Source organism: Lissotriton vulgaris, chromosome 2_1, assembly GCF_964263255.1.
Source record: "Lissotriton vulgaris chromosome 2_1, aLisVul1.2, whole genome shotgun sequence".
NCBI lineage: Eukaryota > Metazoa > Chordata > Amphibia > Caudata > Salamandridae > Lissotriton > Lissotriton vulgaris.
The window spans coordinates 595,733,838-595,748,305 of record NC_141687.1 but is presented as its reverse complement, the minus strand read 5'-3'; the positions used below and the strand labels follow the sequence as shown (position 1 = coordinate 595,748,305).

At 40.7% G+C, this 14,468-nt stretch overlaps 1 protein-coding gene across 3 annotated transcripts in view; it reads left to right on the top strand.

Annotated features, from left to right (window-relative positions):
- COL16A1 (collagen type XVI alpha 1 chain) overlaps positions 1-14,468 on the top strand; it is an 831,382-nt gene that overhangs the window by 669,969 nt on the left and 146,945 nt on the right. For 2 of the 3 annotated variants that reach the window (XM_086955641.1, XM_086955639.1), the window contains 3 exons: positions 6,684-6,770; positions 7,588-7,632; positions 7,891-7,935. In XM_086955641.1, the coding sequence (XP_086811767.1) occupies positions 6,684-6,770; positions 7,588-7,632; positions 7,891-7,935 (177 nt within the window). The remainder of the gene's footprint in view (positions 1-6,683; positions 6,771-7,587; positions 7,633-7,890; positions 7,936-14,468) is intronic. The other variant, XM_086955640.1, reaches the window with a different exon arrangement.

Genomic DNA, 14,468 nt, shown 5'->3' with positions numbered 1-14,468 from the left:
CAATTCAAATCCACCACAATCCACCCCACTTCAATCCAATTCAACCCACACAATCCAAACCACTCCAAACCAGCCCACTCCAATCTACTCCACTCTAATCCATTCAATCTCACCCCAATCCAGTTCACCCCACCCCACCCCACCCCAATCCACTCCAATCCAATCCGCCCCACTCCAATCCAAAGCAATCTGCCCTATTTCAATCTGCCTCACACCAATCTGTCCCACTCCAATACAAAACAATCTGCCCCACTCAATCAAAAACAATCTGCCCACTCCAATCCAAAACAATCTGCCCCACTCCAATCCAAAGCAATCTGCCCTACTCCAATCTGTTCCACTCCACTCCTAAACAATCTGACCCAGTCCAATTCAAAACAACCTGCCCCACTCCAATTCAAAACAATCTGTCCCACTCCAAAATAATGAGCCTCACACCAATTTAAAACAATCTGCCTCACTCCAATCCACCCAATCCAATCCACAGCATCCCAATCCCACCCCTCCAATCCATCCCAGCCCACCCCCATGCAATACTCCCCAATGTAGCTAAATCCAATTTACGCCACTTCAATCCACCCCAGCCTACCCCTATCCAATCCACCTCAATCAATCCAGGTAAATCTAATCTACTCCACTCCAACCCAACCCAGGCCACCACAATTCAATCCAAATCAAATCCAATCCAATCCAAAAGACTTTATTCGGAAAAACACTGTATCCATAAAAGCAGAGCACATACAAGAATAAAATCACTATAAACAATTAAAATAGCACAACCAGAATTCATAATATATAAGGCAAGTAACATGAGCTATACAATAAAAAACATTACAGAGACATGATCGAGGGTTTGTAATATTAGGACCAGAGTGGAAATATGCTTCATGGTTTACACATTGATTTGCGAGCCCCTATGGCTATTTGAAGGAAAGTACCAACACGTGTAATCAGTTCAGCAGTTTCCAATGTAGGTATACTGCTAATTGCGTCAGCCAATTGAATGATTAAATATTTCTTAAAAAATGGGATTAACAGCCATTGTGCATATTTAGTGTAGTATTTACAGAAAAATAAAAAGTGTACAAGTGTTTGTCCACTCCAGCCGTCACATGGAGATGATAGGGAATCAAGTTTAGCATTGTACCCAAGGGGAAAACAGAGCAAATATTTTACAGTCCCAGCCCGTTAGCGAAAAAGAAGTCCTATCTCCCAATGTGACAACAATAGTGTGATATAGCTGGGCAAGCAAGGCTCAGTACGCTCGATGGGTACACAATCTAATCCACCTCAATCAATCTACCCCTCCCCAATCCAGTTCACCCCACTCCAATCCAATCCAATACCCCCACTCAATCAAATCCACCTCACTTCTGTTCGATCTACCTCACTGCAATCCAATCTCCTACACTCCAATTCACCCCACTCCATCCCACCCTACTCTAGTCTACCCCGCACCAGTCCACCCCACTGCTACCCAATCTACCTACTCCAGTCATTCCTCCCCACTCCAATCCACCCCACCCCAACCCAATTTACCCCAATAAATCCAACGCACAGCCCCCCACTGCATATCAGTCCACCCCACCCAGTCCGTCCCCTTCCAATCCACCCCACTAACTGCAGTTCAATCCACCCCATTCTACTCCAATCCATTCCTCTACCCCAATCCAATCCAACCCACCCAAGTCCAGTCCACCCTACTTAATCCAATCCATCCAGCCAACCACACTCTAATCCACCCCACTCCAATCCAATCCAATCCAATTCAAGTCACCCCACTCCAGTCCAATCCACCTCAATCCAATCCAATCCACCCCACTCCAATCCACCCCACCCCAATCCAATCCACCTCACTAAAATCCACCCCCTCTAGTCCAGTCCATTCCACCCCTCTAATTCACCCCTCTCTAACCCACGCTACTCTAATCTAATCCCCCACCCCAATCTAATCCCCCACCCCAAACCAATCTAATCCACTCCATTCCAATCCAATCCATTCCAATCCAATCCACTCCATCTAGTCAACCCAGTCCAATCCACCTCGCCCCACTCAATCCAGCCCACGCTGACCAAATCCACCCCATTCTACTCCAATACAAACCACCCCACTATCTGAATCCACTCTAACCCCCTCCACCCTATTCCACCCCACTGCACTCTATGCCATTACACTCTACTCCACCCTTCTCCATTCTGTACTCTGTGATACTGCACTCCACACCACTCTACACCACTCTCTGCCACTTAAACACAGAACTCTACAGCACTCTACTCCCAGCACTCTACTTTACGATTCTCTACTCCAACAAATCCAGTCTATGACACTCTTCTCCTCCACTCCAATCTGACACTCCACGACAATAACTTTTAGCCATGCTGAATAGCAGCAACACTGGTATACAACATGGCAAAACCACATTGCCAGAGCGAATATCTCTTGTATGGAAGAGACCTCTGGGCTTTGCCACCACTTGTAACTGCTGATGCTGGTTTTTACTCTAACCATCCCCCAGTGCACATGGTCTAACCTCTAAAAACACATTGAAATACATTGGTTATACTGACTCACATTTACCTGACCTATAAGCCCCGAGTGTGTAGAACAACATGTACACTAGTATGTCACTAGTGGACTGCAGCACATATGTGCATATCCAATGTGACAATGAAAAACATGACTGCAGGCCTGCCAGCAATAACCTGGCTCTGCAGGTTTAAACTACATATTTCACCTGTCAAAATAAACCCATAGACAGGCTTAAATTCCCCTTTTAAATATTAATAATTCATCCCTAAGCAGACCATAAATGCCTATCAGGCAGAGTGCATGATATTTAAAAGTAGGACATGTAAAGGTTTAATGATAAACATGTCCATGCACTGACAATGCTCTAAAAGCTATTTGCCCTGTAGCTGGGTTAGCTGTTCCATAGTATTTGGATACATTATTAAAGTTATTAAAGTTATCTCCACCTAGGAAGCAAGTGAAACATTACTTCTTGGCTTTTTAAAATATTTATTACAAATCGAATACTTTGGTAAGGTCAGGTTTGTAACAAATATTTTACAAAAGCTACTTTTTTTAAAGTCACCTTTAACCTGCATAAAGCATCTAGAAGCTCATTTGCACGAGCCACCAACTGTCACCCGTAGGAGTTGAATACCTCCTTGATGAGGTCTGAACTGGCTTCCAATAAATGAAACAACGGCATTGGGGATGGAATTGGGAAGGTGGTTTCTTCCTCTGACAGGATGACCATCTGGACTGTGCCTAGGAACTTAATTAACTTCAAAGGCTGCCCACCCTGTCAACGGCAGATGTAGCTCACACCATCTACAGCTAGTGTCTAAACAAAAAAAGAAAGAAAGAATTGTGAGAGGGCAAAAAGAAAAATGTATTTACTAAAAATCTATTGTCTCAGCACAAATCAGCCAACACATGTTTCACAATAAAAATCGCTTCATCAGAGCCTATTTGGCTGTTCCAGCAGTCCAGTAAACCCCTCAATATGTATTGTTAGAACATCACACTTGTCAGAGTAGGCATACTCTTTTTGACACCCTTCCAAGTATTTCTAAGATAAAGCTTTAAGAGGATCTTATTGCTTAATTTCAGACCCCTAGTGTGACTAATATAAACTCTGCCCTCCAAGCAATAAAAACATTTACTGTGCTGGCCGATTATGTGATTAATGAGATGATGCCAGAGTGTCTGTTATTTAGTACCATCTCAGAAATTCTCCCACGAACCCCAGAAGATAGTCACTTAGCAGGTCAGAAAATATATTTGTTAGGTCTTAATATTAAGAGCAGCTGGGCAGTCTTCTCTTTCTATAGTCCAGTAATAAATAAAGCTTTAAATCTTCTTGAAATACGGAAGACTCTTCCACTGTCAATTATCGACCACTTAGCCTTAATAAAATGTAGATTTTACCTTAATCTTTATTTAGTTGTTTTGCTTATCTCTTGCAGCATAGATTCCTCTTGTTTCTTAAATTATAGTGGAATCTGGTCTCATTTAAATGAGGTCAGAAAACACCCACATGTAAAGTTACAAGTTTTCCAAATGTATAAGAATGAGGGTGGTCCATGGTTTTCTGATATTCAGCTATACTAAATGGCAACCTTTATATTACAAGTGCTCCATGAGGAACTCATTTTGATAACTCAATTCTAACACTCATGCCCAGCAATTATGATATACGAGATGTGGCTTGGTATATTAAAACTCTTAAAGCTAGATATAAGTCATTGAACTATATCTGTATTATGAGATGAAATGTTTTAACCAAATATGAAATCCCTAAAATACATGCAGAAACACATCTACACTATCGCTGCCATCTATCACCAGGTTTTACAGAAGGGGCAATACTAAATGATCTGATTTAGCAAGAACCAAAATTGTTTTTTTTACTGCTCTAGAATTAAACCTTTTCTAAATCTTTTTCCTATGAATTTAATCCACAGCCATTACCAACATTTTTGTGTGCTCAAATAAACTAAATATTTCATAATTTAGCCAATTAGTGTATCTGTTGTCCTAGAAATTTGTAAAGGAAAATGTTCACTCAGGAACAAATTAACTTATCTCTTAGGTTTTGATAGAAAGAACTTTGCCCAAATTTCTGGGAAAACTAGATTAAAATGGGAGCTGCGCACGAGGGGACGAATAGGGAAATTGCACTGGGAAAGTAATTTTGGACTCAGCTATACGAGCCCAAGGGGGGACGAATTTTAATTGCATTACGTTTTTCAATGGATGGATGCTATATCTCACGCTGCATGTTCTGAATAAAATATTCACCTCCGAAAACTGCAAATGCCAAAAACGTGGATCAAGAAGTGACTGATCGTACATGTTGTTGGTGTGCAGCACCTTAACAACATTTTGGACCTCTATATTCCGGGTGGTGAGTTTAATAGTAAAGAAGGTTATTAAAGCTCCTATGGAAGGAGCCCTCCTGGGTCAGACAGATGCATCTAGATTAGAAGATCAATTTGCTAAACATTTTGTTTTTGGAGCTATGCTGTGAGCCCGCTCACTAATCACCACTCACTGGAAATCTCTGCTTTGCCCTAGGTATGTTGATGGTACAGCTAAAAAGCGAAGGGTCAGTCAGCCCGAATCTTGCTGTCATGCCAGGATGAATCGATATTATATATATTTCTGAACAATGGAAATACTGGTCATACCATAGTGGAGTATGATTTGGTTTAATTTGTGGAGCTTTGTTTTCCCTTTTGCTTCTGGAGCACCGAAATGTATGTTTTTATAGAGCAATTAGAATACGGTGTTGATGGGCTTCGATGCAGCTTATGAGCCTTAAATTGTCAGGGGGTTATAGGAAGGAGTGCAGAGGTTTGATTATACTTTGTGAAACATATTTACTATTTTCTGTAAATGTAATGCCTGCTAGATCTGGTATACTGGGGAGGCTATGTGAAGTACTAACAATGTAAGGGATACTACTTGTTAATGTGCAAGCACTGTCTCTTTATGGTTCTGGTACATTTTAAGAAACATGTGTAAATATTGTAAAAGCCATGACACGTTTGGTGTGGGAGATGTGAATTACATGTAAGCCAAGCACTATCACTTTGTAGTTAGGTAGGACATTGTCCGCTGTGCATGCTGTCGCTTTATCTTGTATCGAAGATGTGTGCTTAGCCTGAGACAAGCTTGAGATAATAGAGTCAAATCCATTTGCAGAAGTATCTGCGAGAGATGGAGGACTTAATGAGCACACTGGTCCCATAAGGATATGCCCATGTGATATTTGCTTTATACAGTGGAATTTATGCCGGTGCTGTAGATACAATGTCACTTTATTAGTATAAGAGAGACAAACTATATATAAGCTAATCTCTGTCACTTCTTAGCTATGTATGACATTACCTGTCCGTTGTGCAAGTAAAGTCTCTTTATTTTGAATCGGAGATGTGTTTTTATAGTTATAAACAAGCTAGATATTGTAGTAATTAAGTCGTGTAAGCCGCAGTACCTGTCGGGAATGGTGGAAAGAAGTTGTCGTATTAATATGAACATTGATCTGACAAGAATACGCCGCTAGCGATATTTTGCCATGTTGATTGTAAAGCTGTTAATTTACAATGTGAAAGTACCTTGCTGCATATGCTCAAGCACAGATCTGGGTTGAATGTGTATTCTAGTCAGACCAGGCAATGTTAAAAAACAAAAGATAAGTTGGAAAGATGAACATCTGGAAGGAATGGTACAGCTATCTGCACTATATAATGACAGCCCTCAATAATGCATCCACATACAGAACACAACTCTCCCAGTGATGAAAACGATATATTCTCTGTATTCTCAGCGCTCAATAAATATTCCATGCCCAAGGTCTCAGTTCACTTGAATGGGACTGGAAAGTTTTCCAGTCAGCAGAACACATTGTGTACTACGTAATTTATTGATAGGCGCTGCGAGTGAGGTGTCAGTGTGTTAGAGTGGAGCAGCGCCACATGCTGCTGCTTACCAATAAGGCACATTTCCCATCATGCCTTGCATTCCACCCCTTTGATTGTTGAGTAGTGGAATGTCACTGTGTATTTATAGTCCAGCCTTGCAGAAAAAAAATACAAAGTCATTTTCTTTCGAGTAGGTTCTACTCTTCTAAAACTATTATTAATCCTACCTTACCATCTTTTATTTCTAGGGGGACAGCATTGAGACCGAGCCTGGCTGTGCAGGGGTAACTGGACATCCGGGAAATCCAGGCTTTCCTGGGGAGAAAGGAGAAATAGTGAGTAAATCCAAGCAATTGTCTTTGTAAGGCCCAGCCCACCGAATCAGTAGCATAAATATAAAGCCAAACACTACACAGAGAGAAAGAGAGCTAGAAAGAGAAAGACAAAGAAAAAGAAAGAGAAGCAAGGCATGCACCAGCGAGCATCTCATTCCCTTCCCATCTTTTCCCACTTTAAATTTCCCATCTTCCCATCTTATTCCACTTCAAATTTCTCAAGACCAGTGCCATTGTTCTTGGCCTAAGTGGGTCATTCCAACAAGTGATATGTACAGTACAGAAGGCCAAGCATTATACATGGTCTCAAGACATGGCTGTGATCCACTTGTAAACTCAGAACATGAGAAGTCAAGTTTGGTACCCAAAGAGGTTCACAGATGGACCAGCAATGAGGAAGGGAAACACAAGAACTTACTTGGGATTTAAAGCGGCCATTCTGTGAATGGTATCACAAAGCATCTCAAACCGTCAGCTGGCATCATAGAAGACAGGGGCATTCTTGAATACTTAATGTTGGAGATAGTTAGATATGCAGGAAATAAGAAAAGAAAATTGTGCTTTTTTCTCTTCACTGTAGTGCTCCTTAGGTTTCTCTTACTAGACATCCAGCTCCTCTATGCAACCATAAATTACAGTTAAGATCGTTTCCTTGGTACCAACAGGTACGTTTGGGTGAAAATGTCCTTAATCTGCCCTACAACTTTATGTGACTTAACATGGCCTGGTTCTATCAGATTTGTGGCAAAGGGCATTGAATAAAATGCTTACTTGATTCAGAAGCGAATATTGAATTCTTTTCCGGCTTCTGTTTCAGGGTCCTCCTGGCCTGCGTGGATTCCCCGGCCCTTCAGGACAGGCTGTAAGTACCTGATAAACAGAGGCAATATGATTTCACCTCTTTATTGCACAAGAGTTAAGACCCTCTCCCCATCACACCGCCTTTCATTTCTTGTCCTTCCACTTTTTCACATAGACTTTACTTAACCACAAACCTTCTTTCACTGTTGCTGGTTAACCAATCTGAAACTACAGTAACATTCTCCCCAACTCTCCTGTCCACAGGCCAGCCGCAGGATTGGCAAATGTATATGATATGACTTCCTGTTTCTTCCCTCAGGGTCCCCCAGGTTTTCCGGGTCCACCTGGCTCCACTGGATTACCTGTAAGAATCCCATACCTCACATATTGTGTGGGCTTTTGTCAGTGTTGCTTAAATCACGCTTGTTTTGTCCTCTTCTTCACTTCCGGTGCTGTTCCACGTAATCAGTTACAGCCTAACCATGATAAATATAAAATAAACCTCGCTCCACCTCACCAATTTGTCCTGTATTCACCTTCACCCCAAATTCCGATGATATCTTTAATATTTTTTCGGATAAGCCATGTCATTGGTACCTGTGTGCCCTGAGACATTCCCTCTTGTGGCATATAAAAAGCAGTGACCCTTGTATTAGTCATGTATGTTGAACATAGTAAAATCAGTTTAGCTCTTGAGCTGGATAGCTATAATGTGCCACTAGATGAAAAAAGGCAGTACCTACAGGAGACAACCTTTTTTAATGTGGCTCGTAAAGCCGTGCCCACAGTTAAGATCAGTGCCCATTAGGACAAGGGTAGATACAATTGCAGCATCATTTCGTCTTCATTTTGATATTAACTTTTCATTCATGGAATGAAGAGTAACAATCATAAACTTTAGAATATCTCTTGATTTCATTAGTATCCTGAAATACCTTTTAGAATCAACAGATTTTCTTGCGCATACAAAGTACAACAAACATAAACATGTATGGGAAAAGTGGTTTTAGGAAGGTCAGCATAGAATTAACCTTTATTAAAAAAATGCAAGACTACAGTTTTAAGACTCTTCAAATTTCCTTATTTTAGAAGGACGAACAGATGGGCTGAAGAAATTTTTCAATGCAGTGGTATTTACTACCATAAGACGTTGGCATTCAGAAGTGACTCCACAGTGCTCCCAACAGTTGCCCCAGAGTTAATTTGTCCGCTCTGGAATCAAAGATACCGGAACTGTGACCCTATTGAGCTATATTTTGTTTCATCACACTTGGAAAAAAAACCAAAGAACTTTTGTGCTTCACTCAAAATTCTTTAGTGTTCACATTACCTCAGAACCAACCTCCTAGTAAATTGAATATGCAACCAACAGTATCCCAGACTTCCCTGATGAAGAGTTTCCATTCCCCTGGTTCTGAGCTTCATGGAAGCTTTGGTGGAAACCTTTTTGAAGGATGTATGACGTTACAACGCATACTTTTACTCCGTATACCATTACAACGCGGTATTTACAACGCATACCGTTACAACGCATAGCGCTTTGGGGTGCTGGATAGTGGTAAGTATAATTTACTAGTCTAACTCCAGTCCCCGTGGACACTAGGGAAGGTGTTGGATAGTAAATTAAACTTATTCCCTATCCTAGAGCGCCCCCCAGCGCAATGCGTTGTAATGGTATGCGTTGTAATGCCTGCGTTGTAGTGGTAGTGCGTTGTAAAAAATGCGTTGTAAAGGTTGTTCACCAATCTGTGGCTGTAATATAGACTATAAACAACATCAGTAGATTTTTTAAAGCTTCTTCTCCATAATCCTTTGTCCTCATCTACAAACTAGCTGTCAAGCTAGAAAAATAAATGCTTTTCAAAATTAGACAGCCTTCAGAGACTCAAATTGATGAAATATCGAACACAACATTGCAGAACTGCCTAGTTTCACGAAGCAATTAATGGTACAGATTAGAACAAGCAGTGACTTCTCGTCAGCAAGGTTAGGTACATACACTATTTAGGCACTGTATTTTAACCATGTTACACTCCTAAAACCTCCATCGCTTCTTCTTATGAAGCGAGAGTTCATCCATCTTTCATGTACCTATCTCTCCTTACATTGGAAAAAGGAAAACAGAACTACTCTACCATGAAATAAATGACAGAATCCTTAATAGTAATGGTACCGTACTGCTTGAATTCGGAAATGAGGCGTTGTGGCTCGGCAGGATGGAAAAGCACAAGAGAGGGAAGAGGAATAGATCCTGCAATAAACCACTTTGGTCTAAATTAAAATAAAGAGATCACATCTTTCTTAAATGTTGCTAAGGATTTTGCCACAATCCCAAATACCTTATGCTGATAAATTAGGGAGAAAAAAGAAAGAAAAACAAAACTATAGCTGGGGTAGCTCTTTCACATGGAACGGTGCACTAAGAAATAGTTTTCTAGATGTAGGAACGTGAAGTAAGAAACTTGTTTTAAGAGGCTAAGTAATGGCGTAAATGTCTATGCTTTGGTGAGGTACCCGAGAGTTCCTAAGTGGGCAGACTCTAAGGTGGATCATACATAACAGGGACACCTAATTATGAAGGACCCACCTTGGCTGTGCATTGTTAACTTTGACTTGCCAAAGGTTGTTCCATAAAGTTTTTCATCAGCCAAAAAGGGGATGAAATAAATGTACACTGTTATTTCTTATGAAATTGGAGTATATGAATCGAACAAACTTGCTCTAAAACTATTTATGGCAAACAGTGTTATGAATATGACTGTTTTGTATCACTACAACACACAGAGAAAGGAGGGTCCAAGGGATGTTTAGAGACCTGCCTTGGTTCGTATCCCCATACAACAACTATAATACAACCAGAGAACCAGTGGTCTAAGATAAATGGATCTATTCATCCATACAATAGCCGCTACTGTAATTAAATCAGTTAATAATACAGAAATTCCTAATGAGCCAAAACGTAAAGTGCGCGACAATGAACTATGATCGAGAACACAGGTGATTATCAGTGAGACTCAAAAAATGGATTCCCATCAAATGTCTTGTGATGATCTATATTCTCATCTGGTCATCCATGGCCGTGGGGCGGTCTGTCTCTAGATCATTGAGACCATTTCCTCTCCCACTCTCCAACAGGAGTCCGTGAGTCTAGCCCACAATCACTGTGCTGACCAAGAAGTAGATAGAATAAATATGGGAATCCGTGCAGTGCAAAAAAAGAAGAGCGTGGTGAAATAAAATAGAGTGGCAAAGACAGACAAAAGGACATTTTATTCTGTAGACTGTTTTACCCTCTAATTAAAAACAAGAACAGTGCAAAAAACGGCAGTCTCAAACAAATATTTGACTACCAAAAAGGGCCAACATGTTTCAGCCTCTGGGGGAAAAGTGTCCCTAGGCTTTCTTCAGGGCCTCTGTTCGAATGATTTGCCACCGCTGTTGTGAATGCAAAGAATAAAGAAAATAAATGAAATATTATTGTTCAAATGTAAAGGATATAAATGGACATTTTAGTCCATATTCATGCTCCTCCATGTCAAAACTGGTGTTTCTCACATCCAGGTTAACCGGGGACTAGACCTCACCTCTCCTGGACCCTGCTCTGGAAGATGGAGGCCCCGCTCTGTCGGTCGTTGCCTCTGTGTAGAACGCCGAGTCAGGGGGTATCACTCCCTGTCATACGTCTAGAAGCAGCTTATTTTTGCACTTTATCATTTAGTTAGACATCTACTCTGAGAAGGCTGTTCACGGTCTCTTGTGAGCAAACCATATAAATCATAAACAAGAACACACAGGCGAGAAAAAAAAATGCATTCATTTTTTTTTCTTTTTTAGCCTAATCCAGCTAAATATCTAAGCAATCCATTCCATGCTTGTGGAAGTTCACTGACTACCTGCCTTCCAAGGAAGCTAAGGTCCAGATTTGTGCTCAAAGACACTGAACCTTACTGGCCAATGTGCATAAATTTATAAACTCTGAGAGTGGAATGAGATTTTTAAGGGCTGCTTTTAGAAACGGGTCCATACTCCTCTCTTCTGTTTTCTTGTTTTATTTTATTTTAGGTAGTTTTAATCTTTTGCAGTTCTATCTACAGAAGGATATGGTTTGTTCCCATTTCTCACACTTTACAAGAAATGATATCCATAAATATATGTGGTCACTACCTAGTTTCCTTTCTCATAAAATGTAAGTTATCTGTGATGTCAAGTGATATAATGATGAGGAATTACAGGACAAATGAAATAAATATTAAAAGCCCCTTACTTTATCTTAACAAGTCACTTCCATTGTCTCACGAATCAACGTCCACCATGTCCCATCCCTGGAACAGGCACCAATTTGTGTTGCGCCATCTTTCACCGCTGACTAGCTTTGCTACACACTAGTAAGAATTGGTTTTTACCAAACTGTTGCTTCGAACAAAGCTGTTGTTTTCCTCATACTAAAGCTAATTGTCTGTATTGGTGTTCAGGTCACCTAAGTCTGTCTGCTTACTCCCACCCTTTGTCAGTTTGCTTTAGTGAAAGGTAAGTGCGCCCGAGCTGCTGTGCCTTCTGCTGCCAGAGCAATGATGGTGTTGTTCCTTTTGATCACTAGACCCAGCAATTCATTGTTTTTACTCACCAAATTCCAGAATAACTCTGGGTTAGGTATAAAAATCTTGAATTCCAGAATTTATTCATAAAAAATCTTGAATTCTGGAATTAATTCATTTATATTTTATGCACTACTTTTTTTTAAATAACAAGAGTTTTTTGCTAACCTCAATTTCCTTTCACTAAGCAATCTTAAGAAAACGAAAAATAAATATTTTTACGTATCTTTTCACACATGGAGTCACATTAGGCATTTGCAATTATAATTTGAATTATTGTTTGCTAATCATTTTTCCTCAGCACTTTATCTTAATATCAGGTTATTTCAACGATTGCGTATAATGATGGTTTTGATCTGGGTTGAGTTGAAATTATTTACTAATTGGAAAGGAAAAAGCAGCTGTTTTCTCAGTGCCTGAAAAGCTGTGATGTGCTGTATCCGATTAATCTTCAAAAGGGGTTCTGTTTATTTCTAAGTTTTGGGTTTTTCTGGGTTTTTAGTTTTATTTTGCTGTTGCAATAGTGATATTGCAACGTTAAAAGATCCTATGGACTTGGTGGTTGTTTGAAAATATTTCTCATGATCTATTTTCTGTATGAAAATATCTGAAATGAAGAATTAAAGAGTTATGAGCCATAAGTATCATGCAAAATTGCAATCGCAAACGCTGAAATTCGCAGAATTTCAGCGTTTCTGATCGAATTAGGCTTAATGGTATGTATAAAAGAAAAACTGCCTCGCAAAATAAGGAATTGCAAAATTTGCGATTCCTTATTTTGCGACTGCATTTGAGGAACGTATGAGGCACCCAAGTTGTGCGAATATGGCATAAGGAATCGCAAATTACCACCAACTACAGGTTGGTGGTAATTTGCGATTTCTTTCAAAAATGCAAATTTTAGCATTTTTCAAAGTGGCATGTGGTGCACACACATGCACTTAGGGCATGTATGTGCGCCACATGTGCACCCATGCTAATTTCAGGGGTACAACAGGGTGTCCTTTTGACACCCTGGTAAACTTGTAATTGCGTTCTCAATCTGCGATTCTCTAATTGAGAATCGCAAATTGAGAATGTCTTCCCATTCATTCCTATGGGCCTTTAGGACCATTGGTATGAATGGGGTGGTATTCCTTAATTGTGAATTGCAATTTGCGATCCGCAATTAAGGAATATGTAGGATTCGCAAAATGTATTGCAAATCCTACATATATAGCATTTTGCGATTCTCAAATAGCGATTCCCAAAAATTAGCTATTTGAGAATTGCAAAACCAAACATTGATACATATGGCCCTAAGAGAGCAAAGCTCTATGGTCCTGCTTTCATCAGTCGGACAAAACAAACGTTTGAGTTGACAATGCATTGCATCCTTGAAAGGCAACAGATAAAGTTCAGGCATAACAGTACACAATTATGTATCATGATAAGAGAATTAAACTGAACTCGTACTACATATAAGCACATTGTGAGGCTTTGGAGCAGGTTTGTCAATGTATTTCAACAATGAGTATCACCGTCCTTGCTTATTTTGCACCTACATATAGCAGGTTGTGCACCTTGTTCCCAACCAGTTTGCATTGATTTGCAAATTGCAATTACATTGGACATATTTTGTGAATTGCTATTTGGTCCTTATTAGCTTTAAGCTATAATTCAATGGCTTTTTTGCAGTTCAATACAAACCTTTGGTCGCCCCAGGTTGGCAGACTGAAAATGCTAGGATAGCCCTCAGAAATCACTTTAAAAATGCTGAGTACGGGCGTGGCTTGGACGGCAATGCGGACGGTCGTCTAGGTCCGTCAGCTCCGCATCCCTGAGGGGAAACTAACACGCCAAACGAAGCAAAATCCAACTAAATCCAACTACAAGCAGAGATCCAAACAGGGGAAACACCCAGGAATACGGGGAAGCCGACCAGAAGCAGGGAAACGGGAACAGCACCTGGAGATCAGCTCTGGAACTTTGCCAAGAGCCAAACAACAAGAACCCAATATGGCGCCCTGTGTCTACCGCTACAAGATCTGACCGGCGATCTGCACAACTAAGCAACTTTTCAGCCAGCAGAGAGAAGGACAAAGAAAAAGAACACCACCAACAAAAAGAAGCAGAAACGAGGTGATACAGCAAGCGCAGCGTGACCAAGATTACTCACCTGAGAGGCGCCACTGAAGACAACCCCTCCGCCGTTAAAGAAGGCGGACACACAAGGCAGGCGAAGCAAGGTGAGCCGTCCGGACCCCCGCTGAGCGGAGCGAAGCGATTCAAGGCCGGGTCAGGGAGATCGGCACCGGAAGCG